Below are 24,617 nucleotides of genomic sequence, written 5' to 3'. Positions count from 1 at the left end.
AAGCAAACACCTAAAACTTCACTACTAAGGAACCTTATAAATCACTGAAATAGTATTTAATAAAACATAATAAAAATTCTTTTCTTACTTTTCATTTATCTTTACCCCCACGTTTTCTAAGCCAATTTTTCTCGTGCAAGCATCTCTTCCTATTGCCAGCAATACCTGAAAAATCATTAACATATAGTGACTGTTAATAAAAAGGCTGTGCATGAGTTATTTCATCAGATTTTTTTCCATTAAGCCAATCTGATTCATGTTCCAGACCTGGAAAGAAATATTCTATTAAGAAAACAATGCCAAGAGTTTAAACAAATCAAAATCATTTAAATTAAATCTTCTAAACATGATATAGTAAGAAGCTGTACACATTTCTTAAGAAAAAGGGAATTAACAATTCCTTAGTAAATTTAGCCAAGTATAGAGACAAAGCATAGCCTACCACTGAAGTTTGTTTTTTTTAAAGTGGTGGGCTGGGGAAATACAAGAATATGAGACAGAGAAATTCTAGCTCATTTTAACACGCTAATACTTTTCAATAACCATTTCATAAATAATATTTAAGTTACAGTAGAAAAAATTTAAATCCATCCCTGTACCAAAACAAATTATAATATCGTAAGTAATAAAGGTGTCTTAGAATAGGAACAGAACCAGCAGTTTAGAAACAGCAACCCAGCAAATACAGCATAAGCATGTGATTTGCTTTCTAATGAAGTATGACCAAGGTCCATTCCTTACCGTATTATACTCTCCTTCGATGGTTTGGTCACTGTCGGTGGACTTAGCTATCACTCTCAGTCGGCCTGGTGTCCCTGCTTCAATTTGTTCAACCTATGAAAGCGATACAAGGTTTTACTCCACAATAAAGACACATGTCAATATCAAGGTGGATAATTATGTCCTCTCCTATCTGGTTAACCCAAAGTTAAAATACAACATCTGGCTTGTAAGGTCTTTTATGTCCCATCTCCCTCACATCAACATCTTTAGGACGACATGAGATTCTTTTATTTATTCCCTTCTTTCTCATTGCTTACTGTTTGTTAGAGGGGCTTTCCTTCAAATAATTCTCAAATAGAATAAAATTCAGAGACAAATCAGCAAAGAAAAAAGCCAGAGAAAGCACACTACAATCTCTGAGAAAAAAATTTAAAAAGTTGGTTGCTTAGTCGTGTCCAACTCTCTGCAACCCCATGGACTGTAGCTACTAGGCTTCCCTGTCCATGGAATTCTCCAGGAAAGAATACTGGAGTGGAAAGACATTCTCTTCTCCAGGGGATCTTCCTGACCCAGGGATTGAACCTGGGTCTCTTGCCTTGCAGGAAGATTCTTTACTGTCTGAGCCACCAGGAAAGCCCACAATCTTTAAATCACCCTGGTAAACTGAGCAGAATGTTATGTACACAGACACAGACTTATTTCAGTAGGGACAGTCCACCATGTTCCCAAAGGGCGCACGACATCCAAAATGTTCAGAGATTAGAAAGGAAGATGCTACTTTTTATCAGTACAGCATATATACACAGCTGTTTCTTCTAATCACAGTCCTAATGCTAGTAGAATTCTCATGAGAACCGTGAGATGGATGTTATCAATTATCATTTCACAAAAGAAAGTGAGGCTTGGAGCAGTCATTCTCCCAGAGTCACATGGCAAGAAACTGGCAGAACAGGATTTGAACTCGGGTCTTTCTAATCCCCACACTTATACTGTTATTTACCAGCATCAAGAGATTCATGCTCCCACAAAAAAACCCCAAATTACTAGCCCATTAAGCAATTTTAAAAATAACAGCTAAAATTCCTTAAACAATATTACAATAAAACTCCTTAATTTAAACAATATCAGGTCATCCTTACTTGCCCTACAGGAATCTGTTAGAGATATGTCAAGTGATCGATTCTGTCACTCTTGTGTATCAGAACATTTGTGGTTAACAAGTACCGAATTTGGCATATTATTCAGCACTTTCAAAAGAACTGAAAAGAAGATTAAATAAGCAAAACAAGGCCAGCCAACATAACAAAATTCGATAATCATTTCCAGGGAAGCAAGAATAATACAGTACATCTGTGGACTATACTGTATACTAAGGAGAAACGTCTTTGAAAGAAAGAAAAAAAATCAGTCTAGTCTTAAACTCTTATTTAAATCACTGATGTGTAGGAAAAGAGCAAGTATTAATATAACAGGTCAAAGATAATAAAATAATGGAACACATAAAGCAAAGCATTTCAACAGAAGAGAATAAAAGATGGTAAAGTTGAAAGGGGAAGGAAATCATTAATCTGCAAATAAGAACAAAGCTATTTAGGTGGTAGGACCTATTTAGGTAGAAATAGTATATATACCTAAATCACACAATTGAGGAATGACAATATCCCCAATGGTTCATAATGCTGAAAGGAGGCTTCTTCCCTCACCCACCCCAACTCTCTCACCTTTTAATCTGAGTATAGAATCAACAAACCTCCAGGCAACCCCACTTACTTTTATTGGTACAAACTGTCTTATGAACTTGATACCATGTTCTTGCATATGTTCACCAATTTTGTTGGCCATGTCCTGGTCAAATCCTCTTAGGAGAATGGATCGTACCATAACAGTGACGTCTAAACCAATACCAGCAAGAAATCCAGCACATTCCAAAGCAACATAGGATGCTCCAACCACCAGGGTCTTACCCGGGCAATAAGGTAGAGAGAAAAGATCATCACTGGAAAAAAAAAAGTTTTTTTTAAAGGAAGAAAAGAACAGAAAAATGTCCCTATGTGTATAATGACCCAAATTAAAGTAGGTATTTTTACTTTCTTAAGAACAAGACATTTTTAGGACTAAAACCATCCTGATTAGCTACACACATAATATTTGAGGAATTTTTACAAGGTCTCAGACACTCTCCTTTCTCACCACTCAACTGCTGTGGGAGCAGCTCGAGCTTCCATGGGTGAGCACAGCAAACCATAGCAACTCTGACACTAGTCCAACTCCCAAACAAGCTTATTTTGTACTATTTGGAGTAATTCTCCACTTATGTGTTTAAAATCGCACATGTGCAAACCCAAACCCCACCCTCAACCCACCACTCCAGCTCTCTCTGAGGTGGAAAACCTGTGTTACTTTTCCTCAACCACCACACCAATCACCAACGGTGGGGAGAGAGGTGGAGAAAAGCTGTCAACGTGTGGGTTTTGTAATATAAAAACCATTCAAAGTAAAGCCTGACAAAATCTTCTAGCAGAGTGAGGAGGACACCAGACATAAGAGATCCTAAAAGTATTATTGGTAGACGAATTTTTAAAAATATGACAAGGGAGTTCATCTAAGACAGTGAAAACAAGAGATGCCAACTGAGCTACTCCCGGGCAAAGGTTCACAGGATAAACTCATATTACAAAGGAAAAAAGCCTAAAAATAAATAGTAATAACATGATCAGAAAATAAGAAACTCCTGGGAAAAGAGCATCCAAGGAGACATATTTATCAACAATTTATCTTAATAACATCATAATTCAAAACTACTGAACAATAATGTCACCAGTATTTCCACTTGATGGGCAAAAATAAGCCGCACAGCAAAACCTTGCCTGACTCAATGATTTCAGAGGGTCCCTCTGCACTGACGCTGCACCCATTCAAATGGCAAAGAGTAAGGAAAAACTAGGGTTGAGAAACCTAAATGGCCTGTTATCCTCTAAATTGTATAGTATCTACATTTTGCAAGGAAATGTAATCCTAATTTTGCAAGGAAAAAAAAAAAAGTACAGACATATGTATCAATTATTTTCCAAAGTATCTGTAAATATCCATCTGGGTTTTACATAGTATACATTTATAAGACATACTCACATACATATAAATTTCAAATACAAATATTGCAAGCATAACCTACATATGAGTAGAAATGTTAACTCTGGGTGATAAAATGACCAATGTTTATAATCCTGAATTTTTTTAATGTTCTCTGGTTTAAAGTTTTTTCCTCTTTTCCCTAATTCCCTGTTCCTTTGGGCAAAAATGTCGTGAAAAACTTAAGTTCTAGGAAAAGGATTAAAAGGATTTGAAGAAAACAGAAAAAGCAGAAATCCTCTTTTCTCCCCCAATTTGTCCTTACCTGCTGATACAGTATTCTTTGTCACCGGGGATACCCAAATAACGCGGCCTTTCACCAGTGGCAATGAGAAATCTCTCTGCTGAGTATATCTTCTCTTTGCCTTTGTTATTTGTTGCCTACAAAGGAACCAATATATCAATTTTTAATAATTTATTATCCTTTAGAATTGTCAACATTGTAATTCAAAAGGCTGTTAACTACAGTGACCAATTTGATCTTCCTAACAATTTGCTAATGCAGTGAGAGGTTGCTCAAGGGCACAATGCTAGGAAGCAGACATAGAGCCAAGATTCAAATCCTGCTAATCTGGCCCCAAACCCAGTCCTCTTCTTCTTCACTACACCACAAGAGAAAGCCTGTAAGAAGTGACCACAAAATCACCCAACTGGACGGTCTGGGTCACTAATGTTTTTATTAGGATAATCACCTTCACTTTTTCTCCCCCAACAAAAGCTTAAAGATACAAAACCAAAAAAACCCTTCTTAGGCAGTCACACGCTTACCTTAATCCTGTGAGGCCCCACAAACTCTCCGTACGCGTTCTCATAGGTGACCTTTTTCTCCCGCAGAGCCACGCGGTAGCCCCAGTTGAGAGAACCAATGTGGTTCTGGACCGCCTCTGTCATTCGCTCCCAGTCATGTTTAACTGCACGAGAAAGACAGACACCATGCTCAGCTTCTCAACCGCCTGACAAGTACCAGTTCCCAGGAACTGGTTTGAAACAGCAAGACCTTCATTTCAAGCACATAAACAACCTTTTCAAGTATCTTCTCCCTTTAGAAAACTACCAAACAATTAATTAGTATAAAAATCCTGGAAATTTTTAAGACTAAAATAACTATACCCAAACTTTTTTCTTCTTTATCTAGAAACAAACAGGAATTTTACCTTGGACTATGAACACTGACTGCTGGGTACGTAAGTAAAAGACCTAGGATTTGGAATGTATATCCATCTCCAAGGGACTCTGATGTAGCCAGGTTTGGAGTTCTAATAAGCTGGAAACAGTGTCTGGACCAGAGGCTGGCAAATTAAGGCCCCAGCAGTGAAACTCAGCCACCACCCCCTCTATACATGAAGCTTTACTAAAATCCAGCCACAATCATTTACTTCCATAGCTGAGCAGCTCTGACACAGGCCACAAGGCCCACAAAGCCTAAAATATTTACTATGTGGCCCTTTACAGAGGTGTGCCGATCCCTGGTCCAGACAGAAGTTTAACAGTCTGCTTCATTATCTCCCAAACCTCCTGTCTCACCAAAGAGGAAGATTCTTAAATTCTATCATAAAATTAATTCTTTGAGCAAAGGCACTAATACTGAATTTCAATGGACAAAAACAAATCCTGTCATTCATTCATTAACAACTTCAACAATGACTGAAAAAATAGGACACAGGTAAAATCTACTCTGGTGGTAGAAGAAGGCAGGTTCTGGGCAAGCTGTGGTTTGGAAGGAGGAAGAAGAGAATCAACACAAATTGAAAGCCTCTGACACAGAAATGAGCAGTCTGAGTCCTAGAGTCAGGGTTAAGTAGCTTGGTTCAGGCAAGAAGTACTAGAATCAATTCTATGGGTACCAGCAGCCGGCCTCTGGAAGTGGGAATGACAGCACAAAAACTGGTTTGTGGTCTCCCAGAGAACAGATTATAGGGATTCAATTCATAGAACCAAAAAATGTCAGGAAAAACTGGAGCAAACCTTCAGATGTGAGTTCAGCTGGGGTGGGGGAACTCTGGAGGCCACTGTGGTCATGAGGCCAGGGGGACCAGGTGCTAGGGCCCAGCAGATGTTACAGAGAGCCTCAACCAGCCTGTCTGTCTGATGTCCATCCACCACCATGGAAATATGAGACAGGACTTACTGTTTCCCCAAAGGAATGGAAGAGAATAGTATTAACTCACTCCCATGTGCCAATCATCCATATTTAACAATTACCAACATTTAACCAATCTCATTACATAACATGTCTTCTTTTTAACTAAAATATTTTAAGCAAATCCCAGATGTGGTTTTATCAGTGGTGGTTTTATTGGTAGTGGTTTTGGTTGTCACTCTGATGCAACTAGGAATCAAGATTGCCAGGAGAAATATCAATAACCTCAGATATGCAGATGCTACAACCCTTATGGCAGAAAGCAAAGAAGAACTAAAGAGCCTCTTAATGAAAGTGAAAGAGGAGAGTGAAAAAGTTGGCTTAAAGCTCGACATTCAGAAAACTAAGATCATGGCATCTGGTCCCATCACTTCATGGCAAATAGATGGGGAAACAGTGGAAACAGTGTCAGACTTTATTTTGGGGGGCTCCAAAATCACTGCAGATGGTGACTGCAGCCATGAAATTAAAAGACGCTTGCTCCTTGGAAGAAAAGCCATGCCCACCCTAGATAGCATATTAAAAAGCAGAGACATTACTTTGCCAACAAAGGTCCGTCTAGTCAAAGCTGTGGTTTTTCCAGGAGTCATGTATGGATGTGAGAGTTGGACTATAAAGAAGGCTGAGCACCAAAGAATTGATGCTTTTGAACTGTGGTGTTGGAGAAGACTCTTGAGTGTCCCTTGAACTGCAAGGAGATCCAACCAGTCAATCCTAAAGGAAATCAATCCTGAATATTCATTGGAAGGACTGATGCTGAAGCTGAAACTCCAATACTTTGGCCACCTGATGCAAAGAACTAACTCCTTGGAAAAGATCCTGATACTGGGAAAGACTGAAGGCAGGAGGAGAAGGGGATGACAGAGGATGAGATGGTTGGATGGCCTCGCCAACTCGATGGCCATGAGTCTGAGCAAGCTCCGGGAGTTGGTGATGGACAGAGAAGCCTGACGTGCTGCAATCCATGGGGTCTCAAATAGTCGGACATGTCTGAGAGACTGAACTGACTGACACAGGGATGTCCTGTGACGCTATCTTCTACCTTGGTTCCTTACAAGTAGGAGCTGTCCAGCACAGCGTGCTAATAACACGCCCAGGGAGGAACAAGATCAAAGGCAGAATTCACTCTGAAATTTTACAGTGGTAGAAGTACTAAGTGGGTTCTGCTCTGCCAATCTTACAAGAGATACCATATTCGAAAAGAAGACACAGTTGGGATTAAGTACCTGTACAAAAAAATTACTTCAATGACAGAAATTCCATGATTAGACCTAATTCAACACTAATTCTATTGTTAGCGACAAACTTTGTAACTGTTAGGCCCCATGTGATATCCAAACTCCTCAAACCCCTTTTCTCTACCTAAGTCCCTTCATCCTCGGGTACAGTAGGCAGGCACCAATCTCTAGTGTGGTTATGCTCAGGCAGAAGAAACGAAAAAAGCTGCAGCCCACTACTTTGGGATTTAGCATCAAGATACTCTAGCTGCTCCTATGGTCCTGGTCTTGCATTTCATTCTGAGAACTGAGTTTCAGTCTCACAAAATCCAAATTCCTACTTTACATACTGCTGGTGGTAACCGGATTCCTGTTGGACTATGGGTGGTTACATGAGCAGAACCCCAGTTCTCTAGGGCTGCCCTGCTTTCCAGTAATTCCCCAAATCCCCCACCTTCCTGCATTCCCATATACCACGTGGACACTCCCCATTCCTAAATAGCCCACCCACTGGCACAGCCCAGCACCTCCCCCAGGCCTCCCGATTCCACTGGCCCGGTCAACCAGCGGTAACCTAATGCTGACCCTCTGCAATGCTGATTCCAGCTACCTAGGCAAGGACTGTACTTCACCTGGGTGCGCCCTTATGCCCATCCTGGCAACTGGGTCTTAAGCCAATTCTCTCATGCTCCTGAACCGCCCCTCACTACTATACACCCCTAGGTTCGACAACAGTATTCAGACTAACAGAGCTACTAGCATCCTTTCATCTTCATTGCACCTGCTCACTTATGCCTCAAATACCCTGAAGGGGCACAAATTCCTTCCAGTATATACACAGGGAAATGAAGGATGGATGGATGACTTGCCCAGGGTTACACGGTAACTCACAGCAGCACAGACACACTGTACGTGAACCGTCAGCTGAGCATGGTAGGAGAATACATGCATCCAGAAACTCTGCAAGCCCCCAACTGCAAACCAATAATTGTGCTTTCTCTCTAAGGACAATGGGATCCTAAAACTTCACAAATGCTCAATTTTTTAAAAGGTACATTTAATTCTTGAGCACAAGGGAATTCGAACAGATATATCTGAAGAAAATACGAAGCCAGTAAATCTTCCAGAAAGGACCAATTCCTCCAGTTTACATAACTGAGCTCATGTAATTTTTCTCTTATCACAGTCTCATCTTGGAGCTTTCAGGAGAAGAGCAGAGCGCAGGCTGAGTCCTGGACAAGTCACGCCCCTCTCCCCGCCTCCCACCCCATTACAGGCAGATTCAGCTATGCTGCCTGGTCCAGGTCCAAAGGGCCTTTCCTCCCTCACCAGGCTCAGAGCTATTTGCAGTGTCAGAGAAGACAGTCTTCCAAGAAAACAGAAGCACTGTTCTTTGGTCAAGGGCATGAGATTAGATGTGTTTCTATTTGAAAACACAAAATAAGCATTCACACCTCATCTCCTGGGAACACGGAGCAACAGCCTCTAGCAGCTTCTCATTTGAAAAATATACCTCCAGTTTCTTTCTTCCTCAAAGATCTAATGATAAAGTGTTTGTCTAAGTCCACTGTATCCTTTACCACCAACATTTTAGCACAAAAAGGAGGGAGGGGATGACTGCTCCCTGGGTGGTGGATCCCGGCAGGCCGGGCCAGCCACTCCCACAGCACCCAGCTCTGGTCCCCACAGAGAAGCCAAAGTTTGCTTCAGAAGGCACAAGGAGTAATGAGAAAGACAACAATAAAGAAGCCACCACGCTTCCACTTAGGAAGAGGGAAGGGATTTAAATAGAGGGCACATCTCCCATCAGAAACTTTGGGATTACTGTCCCTGACATAGATCTACAAGAGGTGGATGGTATAAAAATACAAAGATATATATTTCTATCTTAAAATCTGGAAAAGGGGAAGAAACACGTAAGAGCTAAAACTGTTAAATTAGTTGAATAAAATAACTTCTGTAGAGATACACAAGTAAGATAACTTTTGAGTTGGTTTATGTTTTAAAATTCAGAAAGCTCCTGCTGATTTTACTGTGCAGAGCTGCAGTACACTGGTAGTGGCTGCTTTATCACCTCATCTCTGTACATTTATTAGTTTCTTATGTACTTTAGAAATAAAGTCAATGTAAATAAGTAAAGCCAGTTCTTATTATTGTTACGTGACAACTATAAACTTTTCTTTTGCTGGAAAGAAGATCTGTCAATTCACCAAGTTATACTTCATCACTCATTTGATTACTGAACTTATTAGAATTATACTTTACTGACCCTGTTATTAAAATTTATTCTGCAGAGGCCTATACTTATCTCTTAAAGATTCTAAAGACCTGTTACATGTACTTTCCTACCTTTCTTACCAAACTAAGCTATTCTGTTTCACCTACTTCATTTTTCTTGAGTTGACAGTTTAAAGCTAACATCAACTACATACCAATTTAAGTATGAGACCTTCCATGAATGAACAACATTTTAATGATCATGAGTTGTACCTCCCCAGAACTATTATTGAAATTTAAGGGCCACTGACATTCACTATGAAGAAGAAGACACTATATAGAAATTATATTACCACATAAATCAAAATTTGCTTGGAACGACCATGCATTTTCCATCAAACTCTAGACTTTTTCAAATTAGTATTCTTGTTACATGCCCTTCTCTTTGAGGGAAATAAATTGGTTCAAACATACAAATTTCTAAAGATCCATAGATATTTCTCTACAACCCATTAAACAAAGAACCAAGAAAAGTGCCGGGCAGAGTCTACTCCAATTGGCTGACACTCTGAAGGGAAAAATTAGAAGAAGAAGGTCCAGGAGGAAGGGACCGAAACTAAGGCTGGCAGGTATTTTAATCACATTCTCAGGAAAATATGGACAAGCATGTTGTGTGGTTTCTAGCTAGAAACTGTTGAGGAAATAGGACAGCGCTAGCCTCATGTTGCTCTTTTTATGGAACAGACTGGAAATTCCTAGAAACCATAGCTACCTTGGAGGCAGTACAATTAGTTAGAGGAGTGTGGGCTAGAAGCTAGACACATCCTCCTAGCCCTGTGACGTTAGGCAAAGAACCTTATTCTAACCTGGTGGCCATGCAAGGGAGCTGAAAGTGCTCACGTCTGCTTCTTGGGGCCTGTTACCTAGGAGTGACTCAGATATTTTCTGCATTTATTCCCCGTTTCCCATGCTTAGACGGTAAAGTGTCTGCCTACAATGAGGGAGACCCGGGTTCAATCCCTGGGTTGGGAAGATCTCCTGGAGAAGGCAATGGCAACCCACTCCAGTATTCCTGCCTGGAAAATCTCATGGATAGAGAAGCCTGGGGTGCTGTAGTCCATGGGGTTGCAAAGAGTCAGACAAGACTGAGCAACTTTGCTTTGCTTTACTTTTACTGTATCTAAAAAGCCTTTGACACACAAAAAAAGGCTTTGATTTTGTGGACCACAACTCTGGAAAATTCTGAAACAGATGGGAACATCAGACCATCTGACCTGCCTCTTGAGAAATCTGTATGCAGGCCAGGAAGCAACAGTTAGAACTGGACATGGAACAACAGACTGGTTCCAAATAGGAAAAGGAGTTCATCAAGGCTGTATATTGTCACCCTGGTTATTTAACTTATATGCAGAGTACATCATGAGAAACACTGGGCTGGAAGAAGCACAAGCTGGAATCAAGATTGCTGGGAGAAATATCAATAATCTCAGATATGCAGATGACACCACTCTTATGGCAGAAAGCAAAGAAGAACTAAAGAGCCTCTTGATGAAAGTGAAACAGGAGAGTGAAAAAGTTGGCTTAAAGCTCAACATTCAGAAAACTAAGATCATGGCATCTGGTCCCATCACTTTATAGCAAATAGATGGGGAAACAAGGGATAGAAACAGTGACAGACTTTGTTTTGGGGGGGTCCAAAATCATAGCAGATGGTGACTGCAGCCATGAAATTAAAAGACGCTTGATTCTTGGAAGAAAAGCTATGACAAATCTAGACAGCATATTAAAAAGCAGAGACATTACTTTGCCAACAAAGTTCCATCTAGTCAAAGCTATGGTTTTCCCAGTAGTCATGTATAGATGTGAGAATTGGACTATAAAGAAAGCTGAGCACCAAAGAATTGATGCTTTTGAACTGTGGTGTTGGAGAAAACTCTTGAGAGTCCCTTGGACTGCAAGGAGGTCAAACTAGTCCATCCTAAAGGAAATCAGTCCTGAATATTCACTGGAAGGACTGATGCTGAAGCTGAAATGCCAATACTTTGGCCACCTGATGCGAAGAACCGACTCACTGGAAAAGACCCTGATGCTGGGAAAGACTGAAGGCAGGAGGAGAAGGGGATGACAGAGGATAACATGGTTGGATGGCATCACTGACTCAATGGACATGAATTTGAGTAAACTCCAGGAGTTGGTGATGGACAGGGAGGCCTGGTGTGCTGCGGGGTCACAAAGAGTCGGACACAACTGAGCGACTGAACTGAATTGTATTTAATCCTCACCACATAGGCAGTAAACAGCAAAGTCAGAATTACCACCCGCATCTGTCTACTCTAATAACCTATACTTCAATGAGGTGAAGAAAGGATCTTATCCCTGGGGGCCCCAGGGAATGAAGTCTCCCTGAGAATACTGGTAAAGAGTATGTGTGGAAGGACAGGGGTGGATTACAGATCTTATGAGAATGGTTAGCAAATAAAATGAGTGGTTCTTGGGTTTTCCTCCCAAAGACCCAGAAGGGAAATTCGAGTGTGGCCTGCAGACTGCACATAGAACTTGCCCCTTTTGGGGAGAGAATGGTGAGGAGAGGTACACACAGACCAAGGTCAAAAGCTCTAGTACTTGCTTCTACAACAGCTCCCAAAACCCTGGTCCTCTAGAGAAGTTGCCACCGAACCAATGAGGGCTGAAAGAAGACCACTTGTGTAAACCCCATGTGTTTTGACGTCAGAGACTTGCAAGGCTCCTCTGTCCATCGAGATTTTCCAGGCAAGAATACCAGAGTGGGTTGCCATGCTCTCCTCCAGGGGAATCTTCCCAACCCAGGGATCAAACCTAGGTCTCCTGCATTGCAGGCAGATTCTTTACCGTCTGTGTCACCAGGGAAGCCCAAGAATACTGGAGTGGGTAGCTTATCCCTTCTCCAGGGGATCTTCCTGACCCAGCAATCAAACCAGGGTTTCCTGCATTGCAGGCAGATTCTTTACCAGCTGAGCTACCAGGGAAGCCCTAGTGCTGCCAATTTCTTAGCTATGATATGGGGGCACCACTTCACACCCCCGTCCGAGCTTCGGTCTGCTTGTCTGCCAAATGGAACAACGGGATCCCCCTTCAGGGACAGCAGGCTCATATATGTACTGCAATAAGATGGAATGGAGAATATGGAAAATGATCTGACTTTAACATGACTCCTGACCTGCAGGACCCCAGTGAAGCCATGAGGTGGGTACTGAGGAAAGACAGGAGCTTCCTCTCTGCTATAGCTATGGTCTTTACCCCCTCTCCCCTCTTCTTCCTGCTATCCCAAGAACCATGAAACATCTGTTCCAACTTGCCCTCAGCACAACTGCAGCTCACTAAGCTGGTCCACATTCCTCCTCCTACCCTTATCCCAAACCACCCAGGGCATTCAGCCCACAGCAACCGTCTGCTTTTTGTTCCCACATGCTCCCTGCTCTAGAGATGCCAACGTATTTACTATTCTCCAAGTACGAACCTTGTTCCTTTTCTTCTGTCTAAAGAACTGACTATCCTCTCCTCTGCTTATTGTCAAGGACACAACATCTAAAAAGTCATCTCCAGTCACCTCTTAAATCATTTACTGACCCCACCTCTGGGCACCCAGGGTACTTAGCTGGTGTATCAACGTATCAGCACATCGATGAAAACAGAACCTGTGTATCTACAGATTTGTATTATTTATATACTCCCCCAGCACAGAACCAAGTGCAAATAGTGGGTAAGCAATAGTAATATTATATAACTTCACTAGGAGGATTTCTGAAAAGTCTACTGAAAAAATCTAACTCATTAACTGAAAGGAGATTCTGTTGTGAACTGGGTACACTGACAGCAGGCTCCCAGGAAGGAACGAGTGGACCAACGGCAGACTCAGGTACTCAGACACGGGAGTAAGTAACTTGCAGGGTAGGCGGGGTAGAGGCGAGAAGAGAGGTAGACCATCAGCAGATTACGTGATACATGTATGCTCCATTAGGCTGAGGCTCCTCACTGCCTTTTTTGTTGGGCAAGAGAAAAGGATGTGGTTTCCATGGTACTGTAAATATTTTTAATCCAACAAAACCCTCTTCTCAACAAATAACCCTCCCAAATATCAGCTCATTAAACAAGACTTCTTGGATGAGAGAAAAATAACAGCTTCAAGGGAAAGCAAATGTAATTTGCATTTCCATAGGAAACTCTAAAATTATGAGAATTTCTTTGAAAGAATTCTGGGTTTCTGTTATAAAAAGATATTCCAAGTACAATAGTTACTTGGAATAGTTACTACACAGCCAACAAGACACAGGATAACCACACTGTTTTTTTTTTTTTAACCACACTGATTTTATCCATTAAAAAAACAAATAGAAACAACTTCCAGGTTATATGCTAGTCTCGTAAGAATGGATGGTGCACTGCAAGATCCCAGCTCAAGCCCCTCAACAGCACAAATGGAAGAGCAGCTTCCCCCACGTACCTGTCTCCTCGACGTTCCACCCGTAGTTTCGAGAGTCTCGTAGGGCTTGACCTAACAATGCTGCTTGGTGCATCAGTTTTTTAGGTATGCAACCCACATTCACACACGTTCCTCCAAGACCTACAAAAGCATTGCAAAATCAGTTTATAGCCTGATGTACAATCCTCCAAAGAAAAGGGCCAATGGTTATTATCATTATAAGGGAGAGGGGAACTTCCCCATCTACCCCTCTTCAGTTCTTGTGGTTAGACAAACAAATCTGACATGAGACAGATCAACAGGAGAAAAAGAAATACATTTTAATTTGTGCACATGACGCTTTCATAGAAATGGGACCTAAGAAGTAGCCAAATGAAACAGCTTTTCTATTTTTTAGACAAAGAAAGAATACATTTGTGAGGAACTGACAGGACAAAGAAACTGACATTTTGGGTGCTCAATTAGTTAAGAATCAAAACAGAGTATGGGTTTGGGATAACAGGTAAAGAAGTAACAGTTTTCTTTACATTAGGCTTCTCAGCCCCAAATTCCCCATCTTTTGTGGAAAGGGTGTCTTTCTACTTCCTTAGATGTAGGGAGTGCACCTTTCATGTGACGTACTTCCTGCTTTCAGGCAACAGAAAGGAGGGCCAGAGTGTCCCACTGGTCGTTTATTAAGTAACTTTAATTCAAAATAATCAACGTGCCATAGTGCATATTTTGGGTGGCCCACTCCAAGCCCCAATGCTATTCTATGAAACATCGCAATTCATTAATGTAGTCAACACTGTTCATACGAGTTTATCCTTAAGTCACAACATTTCTAAGATCAGAGAGCCTTACAGACTAAACACGGCAAAACTGCCCTAAAACGAAAAGGAGCAGACTTCCACAACTTCCATGTACTTCAAAAATTCATAATTGACTGCTGATAAAAAAGCCAGATATTGAGACTTTACTTTGTGTACAACCTTATACTTGCCACTAAAGGGCATGGCTGGACTGCAGTGGGTCTGAAACCACATGCAAAGTTTGGTAAAGGGGATTTCCTGACAGTCCAGTGGTTAGGACTCCACACTTAACTGCCGAGGGCATGGGTTTGATCCCTGGTCGAACTAAGGGAACTAAGATCCCACAGCCACACGATGCAGCCAAAAAGTAATAAAAAAGTCTAGGGTACATGAGCAAATTTTCACAGAGGTGGTCCACAGCCTTCACTGATTCTCACCAAAGGATTCATAACACTTTGCCTGTCCCTAAAAAGAGTTAGTGTCCCTGAACTTAAAGAACATGGTGATAACCTGTGTCCATTAGAACATAATGTAAGCAGCCCAAATGGAGAGGCACCCAAAATGCCAAGAGTGCAAGACGGCAGAGGACTGCACAGCTTGGGAAACCAGCAGCCCTCCAAGGAGAATGCTGGTTGAGTGGCACCACAGTGTGTGAGCTCCACAGGCCAGCAGGACTACATCCAGTACAAGAACATGCCTGACATGAGGTGACACCTTAACAAGTACCTGATGAATGAATGAATCAGAAATTGTGACACTGGCTTACCCAGACTTCCTGCCTCCTTCTAATTTCCACAGCCAAGTCATCTTGATGAAATTTACCTATCACATTACTCCCCTTCCCAAAGGTTTCCCATTATGCTTGGATTATCAGGACCAAATCCCTCATCTTGGTCCACAAGGACCTGTACAGTCTGACACTTGCCTTCCTCTCCAGTCTTAGCTCCAGCTTCTACTACCCATGCCACAACCACCAAACCTATCCCAGGGCCTTTGTATGTACCTTTTTGTGAGAAAGAGAAAAGTTGCCTGGAAGACTCTTCCTCAGCTTTTGGCAGGGCTGGCTCATTCTTACTCTTTGGGTTTCATCTAAAAGCCACCTCTTCAGAGATCGCCACTGATAACAGCCTCAAAGTTTAAACTCCTTTCTTTACCCAGTTCCTCTCTATTCCACCAAGTAACTTTTTCAGTACCATGTATCACAATTGGTAAAGTTCTTGTTCATCTTCTGTCTTCCACGAGAATGTAAACTCCACAGAAGCAGGAACTTCACATCAGGTCTACACATTCACTGCTATATCTCCACAGCCCTCGTTCATAGTAAGTGTTCAATAAATATTTATTGAATAAATAATGAACACAGAATTCACCAAGACTAAGAAGAAGCAAGGGCTATCCATTAAGGGATCTAATTCCAGTTCTTGTTGGACACAGGAGACAGATTTGAAACAGAAATCCAGGAAGAGTTTAAACTTTCACTTATTAAGCCCCTAAATATGCTAAGTTACTCAAATATTTATCTTTAAATCATCAGAACAGCTGTGGATACGGTTTTGTATTATCTTGACTCTGTGCCAAGGAACCTAAGTATTCAACATTTAACTGGAGTCCATTCTGACCTAGCACAAGTGAAGGAGGTAGGTGTTTTGTTTGTTTTTTTTAATTTATTTAATTTCAAAATTGGATTTTAGAAGTCATTCAAACCAAAGCCAGGGGGAAATCTGCTCCTACAAATTCACTTCTAAGGTATTTTAAAAGCTTACCCCATCTAGTTCCAAGAGGGGTTGGAGTGACAAAATCCAGAACCATCACCTTCTTGTCATATTTGGCTGCCTCCTGGAAAATAAATTATTAAAATGAGTTGGAATGGTTGACATGATGGACTGGAAATGAACTATTAAAAATCAATGTTATTTTAACACAGTTATAATGTTTAAAGCATAACCAATTATTAATACCTGAGAATTTCATATACTAAGATGACTAGTGCAACTCCAACGTAAAAATTAAACAAGGGTAGTTCTAACAACATGCAGATTACAGTTGTCAGGATCTGACTACTTTCCCCATATCCCAGGACACACAAGGAGCCTTGCCTTGGCGGCTGCCAGTCCTCCAGAACCCCCTCCAATGATGATGAGGTCGTAGTCATAGGGCTCCGGGAGATCCTTGGAGCCATTCATTTTCACTGGATTTTGAAGTCTGTTTTCCTGAGAAGCCTAAAGAAGAAAAACAATGGAAGAGAAAACAATTTAACTCAAAAGCAGCAATGTCTGAAAAGTTCTGTGAAAGGACCCTTTGAAGAAAAACAGAAGGCACTTCCAAAGGAGAAACACAGTTTGTTACATCACAGCACACAATGGGAAATGTTCACCCTTCCCTCAAGTGGTGATCAGTCACCTGCTTGGTGGTAGGACTGTCCTCATGCCCCCTCCACGTGGCAGACAGCTACTGTAACGGGTCTGCAGAGTACACGAAACTAAGGTCCTGATGGCCCAAAAGAATTAACTTACACCTGAGTTCAGTTTGATCAGCTTTTTCCTAGGATTTTTAAACTATGCTTTAAATTATATTTTAAAAACACCTGTACTGTATGTTTTTAGTAGACTCAATACAATTTGGCAAACATTTATACTTTCTAGTCAAAGGTAGAATAATGAGTATATGAAGGTTATAGAGTAAGATAGGACCCTGCAAACGGCAACTGAAACAAGTTAGCCAAGTATTTTTCTACATTGTTTAGGTAAAGCATAAAATCCAAAAATTCAGTAGAAAATCATTAACTGCCATTTACCTGCAGGAAAAGTTAAAAGTCCCTGCTTTCATAACATGTTTTAAATAAACAGGGATGGCGGCGGGGGGGCGGAGTTAAATAAATAAGTGACCCTTAGGCAGATAAAGCTCATTTCTTTAATCTGCCTATGCATGAAGTTACCTATATTTACTTTCCATATACTTGGCATTTATAATATAAATTTTTAATTTTACAAAATCCTTTGATTCTACTAATTTTAAAACACACTAGTTACATATTTGGGTGGAACATTGTTTTGGTGATGCATTTAAAATTTCTTCTTATTAAAACAAAAATCTGCTAACATAAGAGAATGATTGGAACAGCTGTTACCAAACACACACACAAAATTTTTTAAATCAAGTTTTAACCTTCGTAATCAAAAAAACCCCCAGACTTACCAGCCCAGACTGCACATTTTCCTCCTGCCTACCATCAGATGTGGGGGGCAAAAGGCAGAGCTTAGGGTCAGTAGAAAAGGATGCTTGGGATGAGGAAGAGGGTGCGGTGTGCAAAGGTGGAGGAGGGGCGGCACGGCTGCCTGCAGGCAGTGCAGCAGGTATGCATGACGGTTCAGGGACTAAAGGGAGGACGCCTGGAAACCAGCAACAGCAGGGGCATGACTGCATCATCCTGACCGTCTGCACAAAAGGTCTAACATGAAAGGCTGGTAAACATAGCCAGTATTCATCAACTGGCATTATGGTGAGGTTCCTCCTCCAATGCAAGGCACTGTGGGGAGAAAAACATCCCTTCAGATCAAAGGATCAATATGAGCTTCAGGTCGTAAGCGTTACTCTCTCTAGCTGATCTCACAGCATAAGGGCTGACTTGCTGCTTTAGAAGAATTAACAAATAAATGAAGCTAGATGTTCTTCTAGGAAAATAACCATTGTTAATCTAAGCCTCAACACAGATGGTGCCAGAACACAATCACTGGCTGCCTATATAAAAACCACCCAGTTCCTATAACCACTTCCTCTAGTATTGAATAAAACAAAGAAGGAAACTGTCATGCTGAAGAGCATGCTTCCTCCACCAACCATCATAATCTGCTCTCTACTGAAATTCTGTATCAGACCTGGGTTCTTATGGTTCAAGTTTAAGAAAAATTGTATCAACCAGTGCACCAATTTTACAAAGAAAGCTCTGGGTGAACCTGAATATTTTTAATTCTGTAAAGTAAAATCAGAAGGACAGGGAATTGAGGTATTCAGCTGACCCCAGAACTAAACATGATGTTTTAAAATTATAATCCAATTTAAAACTGAAGTTGCTGTCATTCAATTCTAAGGAAGAGGTTGCCCACCAGAGATGTAAGACACACAGACATACACCTCCTTGTCCTCTACAGCATAAGGAAGAAGCACACAGATGGCGTAAGGAGAGACGGGAGAAAAATGTCCCCCGTTCTCCAGTTAAATTGCTAGAAACAGTGGCCACTGACCAGAGCAGCTGATAAAGAACAGGAGTTCTCAAACTTTCAGTCTCAAGATGCCTTTAGAACCTTAAATTATTTAGGATTTCCCACAAAGAGCTTTGAATAATGTGGATGGGGCTTTGAATGTTAGAAACTAAAACTAAGAAAAAAATTTTAATATCTTAAATATAAAAATATGTAAACTATTAAAATATCTTTAAAATTTAAATAAAAACATTACTGCTAAACATAAACAACTGATTAAAAACATTTTTAATTTGTGAGAAAAGTGGCATTATTTTATATCTTCATAATTCTCTGATGTTTGTTGATAACAGACAGTGCACATCTCTTTTGTGTTCAGTCTGCTGCACCACATCGCCTGCTATGTAACCTCTGGAAAATTCCATGGCAGACTTGTAAGAGAATCAGAGTGAAAAAGACAAAGAGCAAATTACTATTAAGATCATTTTGACCTAAAGGACTTCTTGAAGGGGTAGGAGTTGGGGTGGGGATCTGGACCACATTTTGAGAACTACCCACAGAGATGTAAACATATACCCTCCTCTCCCCAGCAGCTGTTAGTGAGACTTACAGAATGTACATTCTTCCATCTGCTTCTCAGTGCCTTTCCTCTAACCCACCCCTAGTAAACACTGCTCCAGACTCCCCAGAAAGGCGCAATTCAGAAAGCAATTAACATTTCTTTAAAATTAGAATAAGTCATCTTTATTCTCCCCCTCCAAAATCAGGCTCCAAAATCACTGAAGATGGTGACTGCAGCCATGAAATTAAAAGATGTTTGCTCCTTGGAAGAAAAGCTTTGACCAACCTAGACAGCATATTAAAAAGCAGAGACATTACTTTGCCAACAAAGGTCCTTCTAGTCAAAGCTATAGCTTTTCCAGGAGTCACATATGGATGTGCGAGTTGGGACTATAAAGAACGCTGATGGCTGAAGAACTGATGCTTTTGAACTGTGGTGTTGGAAAAGACTCTTGAGAGTCCCTTGGACTGCAAGGAGATCCAACCAGTCCATCATAAAGGAAATCAACCCTGAACATTCACTAGAAGGACTGATGCTGAAGCTGAAACTCTAATACTCTGGCCACCTGATGCAAAGAACTGACTCACTGGAAAAGACCCTGATGTTGGGAAAGATTGAAGGCAGGAGGAGAAGGGAATGATGGGATGAGATGGTTGGATGGCATCACTGACTCAATGCACATCAGTCTGAGCAAGCTCCATGAGTTGGTGATGGACAGGGAAGCCTGGCATGCTGCAGTCTGTGGGGTTGCAAACGAGTTGGACACAACTGAGCAACTGAATTTAACTGACACTGACTGATTCTCCCCCTAAACACGACTCTACCCTTTGGGCAGATGTGTACTGGTCTTTGGTTTTTAACCCATTATATATGTGCTCTGGTGTCAAATTGACCTGGGTTAAAATACCTGCTCTACCATTCTCAAGGCTAGGTGATCTTGGCTATCACCTAATCCTTGGGAGTCTGATTTTACATTCTGTAAAATGAGCATGCCCTCTCAACTACTGAGTTTGAGATAATGCATATTATAGCACAGTGGCTGGAAGGAAAAATCCCTACATTCACTAATTCTCCCCTTCCTACAAAAGGGAACCTGCCTGCCCAAGGGGCTGAGTCAAAAAGCTCTGGTGTTTTGCAGACGTTATCCCCTACACTTCCCTGCATCACCGCTCACCTGAAATGCCCTCTTCCCACCAAATTCTGATCCAGTACATTGACAGCAGGTTATATTATTTCTATTCAATGTAAACAAAACATGACCCTTTCTAAAGCATTCCTTTAGGTTCTTTTACCAATATCTAAAGATCCCAACATAAGGCTATTCCTTCCATTGTTTCCCTAAGGTTCCCAAACAACATTATCTTTTTTTTCTCACAACTGCATTAATACAGGTTCTCAGAGCCACTTCCTGTCCTTCAAGATTTAGCTGGAAGCCTTTAGCTGATAGCAGACTGGCTCCTCTCCTGAGGCCCCTGCTGGTATCTTCACACAATCCCATCAACTCCACAAGGATAGTTCTTTTCTTTCATCCTGGCATCACCAGTGCCAACTCCACATGCCTGTGATGTGATGTTCAAAAACATTCTTAGAATAAAAGACCTGAGTGCTCATTCCTGCTGTGTTACATGTACTGAGAGGCTGGGCTTCAGTTCAGTTTTCTCATCATGAAAACAAAACTGTGGGAAAACACTAGAAAAGGTACCAGGTGTGTAGCTTACTGGTTAGGAGCTCAAATTTAGTCCACATCTGAATCTGACTCTGCAATTTACGTGATCCTGAGCAAACTGCTTAATTCTCCTGCCTGAGCTCCTTGTCTGCATGGTTATATAAATTGTATTAGCTGCTGCTGCCAACAAGCTGCAGCATCCCCTAGGGGATATAGTCAAGCCTCTGTGCTTTGGAGGACCATGGGCCAGGAGAGAAATAACACTAAGTGATGGTTTAAACGCTACAAACTTTCTAGAAGAGCCCAGTGGGCCCCAAGGCCTATGACAGCCAATTAGCAAACTACAGTCTGAGGGGCAAATTTAGCAGGCCTGCAGTTCTATTTTTCTTTTTAAACAGTCCCTGAGCTAAGAATTGTTCTTCTTAATATTTTAAAGTTGAAAGCAAGAAAAAAAAAATCAAGATTAAAGTAACATCTTATTGGAAAAAGGCCAGGCCCATTTGTTGCAACATTGTCTATGGCTGCTGTTTCTGCAACATGAGCGCAATTGATTAGTTTCAACCAAGGCCATATGGCCCACAAAGCTTAAAATATTTACTATGTGGCTTTCTGCAGGACAAAAATTGCCAACTTCTGGCCTAAAGCAAATTTTAATTAATGCTGATAAGTGGTACTGGATGAAAAGTACCCTACAGTAATACTAAGGGGTAAGCACAAATCAAAGAACTGTCTTCCTGCTCTGGAAGTTGAGATGCTGGCTATACTACCTTTCTTCCAGAAGAACCGGGGACACTGATTCTCCATTACCAGTTAACTATCTAGACCTTCAGCTAACATGTGCCTAAAATACTTAAGGGCCACAGTAACACTTGTGGCTCAGCTGGTAAAGAATTTGCCTGCAATGAGAGAGACCTGGGTTTCATCTGTGGGTTGGGAAGATCCCCAAGAGAAGGGAAACGCTACACACACTCCAGTATTCTGGCCTAGAGAATTCCATGGACTCGCAAAGAGTTGGACACAACTGAGTGACTTTCACTTTCATATAATCAGTAACATTTAAAGGACTCTAAATCAAGTATCTAGGCAAATTACTTACAAAAAACAGACTCCATTTCAATGCCCCCTGCCAGGGGCTTTGCCTTACACCCCAACCCCGCCCCCCTCAACACACACATCCCCAACATAGCATCTCAACCATTCTCTCCAGGTGGTTTTTCTTCAGAGCAATCATCACTGACAGAATTTCTGTGGTCTACCACTCTGTTAGGCTCAACAATAGTCCCCCCAACATCAAAGTCTGAATCCCCAGAAGCTGCAAATACATTACCTGTAAAAGAGATTCTTGAGATGTGAATTAAGAATCTGGTGAGTTAACAATCTGGTGAGATTTTCCAGGATTACCCCCTCAAGGCCCAATTTATTTACAAGTATCCTTATAAGAGGGAGGCACACGGAGACACCACAGAAATCAATGAAGACAGAGGTTGCACTGGCAGTTTTGAAAATGGAGGAACAGACTGTGAATCAAGGAATGCAGGCAGCCTCCAAAACAGGACCTGGCCATGCTGACACCTTGATTTTACACCTTGCACACCCTGAGAAACTGATTTTGGACTTCCAACTTCCAGAATTAAGATAATGTGTGTTGTTTTAAGCCATCAAATAGTAATTCATTACAGGAGCAATAGGGAAGTAACACACATATTAAAATATAAATTCCTTGAGAGTAGGGCAATTTTCAATCTATCCTTTCCCCTCAGTGCTAGTGCAGTGTCTGGCACAGTTGCTGAGTGAATTAACCAAGTGCTAATTCTAATCACTTGATAATGGTTTCCACAAAACAAGGGCAAGAATTTGAGAAAGCCAGGTCTAGACTTAAACTGAATGAACCAAGATGGAGAAGTCACCATGGAAGGAGGCGGCAGCTGTGTTCTGATGCTGATCTACGAAGTGAGGCACTACCGTGAGTGCTCACAATGAGCCCAACACTGTGCTGGATGTTTTGTACATATCATCCCATTTAATCCTCACAATAGTCTTCTAAGCACATGTCATTCTCATTTCAGAAACAATAAAGAAACCTTTTGAGATTAAGAAACTTGTCCATGAGTAAAGAATTAAACCCAGGTCTAAACAATTACAAATCTCTTGCTTTTCTCACTGTATCATACCCAGTAAATCAAAGTACTTGTTACATACTGCCCATTTAATAGGTCATTATTCCCACTAAGCAAATAAAAAAACCAAAGGCTTGTAGGTTTAATAATTTGTTCAGTCTCTAACTAGAATTTTAAAAGGCAGGATCTGATCCCAGGTCCTTTGATCAGAAGAGGTTCTGTTAAACAACAAAATCCTAGTTTAAAAAATTTCCATGATATTTTCCTATCAGCTGACTTTATTGAACCTATGAAATTAAAGCCACTCTAAATATATTGTTGAGAAACCAGCAGACTTGCAGTTTGGGTCACATCTAATCTCTATAAATGAATTATCTATTAGCCAATTTCCCTTTTTTCTTCAGGGTAAAAAGGGGAAGAAACGACTACTTTAGAAAATAATTGGCTTTAATTTCCAATCCATACGTCATGACAACCAATTTAAATTGAAACGAGTGGTCAGATTTATATTTTAACAGCTTTAATTTTAGAGAAGACCCAAAAGATTACCTTTCTCCTAAACCTCCACATTCTCCATTCATGCTTTTAGTTAACACTTACATCTTCAAATACTCCCAGTAAAGACATCTGGTGTGTTAAGAGCAATCTGGTGGTAAGCAGACCTGAGGCAAGATCTTTTTGCTATCTCTAAGATTATCTTTTCCCCAAAAAGCAAAGGTCTGGAAAACCTAAGGAACCCGGATGGTAGAGGCATGTTAAAGGGAGGATCAGAGAGACTTCACAACTACTAGATCAAAAGGTTGTAGGCACTGGGAAAAGTTAGCATCCCTTCATATGAAAAGGGGAAGAAATGACTACTTTAGAAAATAACTGGCCCAGTTTCATGAGAAACTTCCCTTCTCATAAAACAAACAAACAAAAGAGACACCTGCACTATTACTGAAGAACTTCTCAATCTCCTCTCCATCTAGATGACATTCATTGAGTTTCTGGATTTCCCTTCCCTGTACTACATTCAGACTTAACAGGAAATTTTTATTATTCCTGTTACACAAAGCAGATCCTTATCCACTTGCCAAATAAGGTTTAATGGCAAGACCCACTACTACCAAAGACTGTTTCTACAGAGATCAAGAAAAACAGCTTGCAAGGATGGTCACTACACCTTCAAAAACTGTTTCCTTAAAAACCAAAATTTTCAGCAGGAGCGTCCAAATAAGGTTGTAATTTATATTCTTAAAACAATACAAGCAACAACAACAAAAGCCTTTACAGCTTTATATTAAGTGAAGGAAATTTGGATAAATTAATCATATACTGATATTTCAATTTACACAGGGAGTTTCCAGGCATTCAAAGTCCTATTAAGAAATCAAAATTGAGTTGGGAACAAATAT

At 40.9% G+C, this 24,617-nt stretch overlaps 1 protein-coding gene across 2 annotated transcripts in view; it reads right to left on the bottom strand.

Moving 5' to 3' along the window:
• The window catches only part of TXNRD1 (thioredoxin reductase 1), a 63,017-nt gene that overhangs the window by 22,884 nt on the left and 15,516 nt on the right, over positions 1-24,617 (bottom strand). For both annotated transcript variants that reach the window (XM_061417141.1, XM_061417139.1), the window contains exons 2-9: positions 16,773-16,895; positions 16,440-16,512; positions 13,907-14,026; positions 4,621-4,763; positions 4,118-4,233; positions 2,494-2,719; positions 742-834; positions 89-165 (exon numbers count right to left, since the gene is read on the bottom strand). In XM_061417141.1, the coding sequence (XP_061273125.1) occupies positions 89-165; positions 742-834; positions 2,494-2,719; positions 4,118-4,233; positions 4,621-4,763; positions 13,907-14,026; positions 16,440-16,512; positions 16,773-16,859 (935 nt within the window). In that variant the 5' untranslated portion in view covers positions 16,860-16,895. The remainder of the gene's footprint in view (positions 1-88; positions 166-741; positions 835-2,493; positions 2,720-4,117; positions 4,234-4,620; positions 4,764-13,906; positions 14,027-16,439; positions 16,513-16,772; positions 16,896-24,617) is intronic.

The sequence above is a fragment of the Bos javanicus genome, chromosome 5 (assembly GCF_032452875.1).
Source record: "Bos javanicus breed banteng chromosome 5, ARS-OSU_banteng_1.0, whole genome shotgun sequence".
Taxonomy (NCBI): domain Eukaryota; kingdom Metazoa; phylum Chordata; class Mammalia; order Artiodactyla; family Bovidae; genus Bos; species Bos javanicus.
This window is presented reverse-complemented; position numbering and strand designations above follow the sequence as displayed.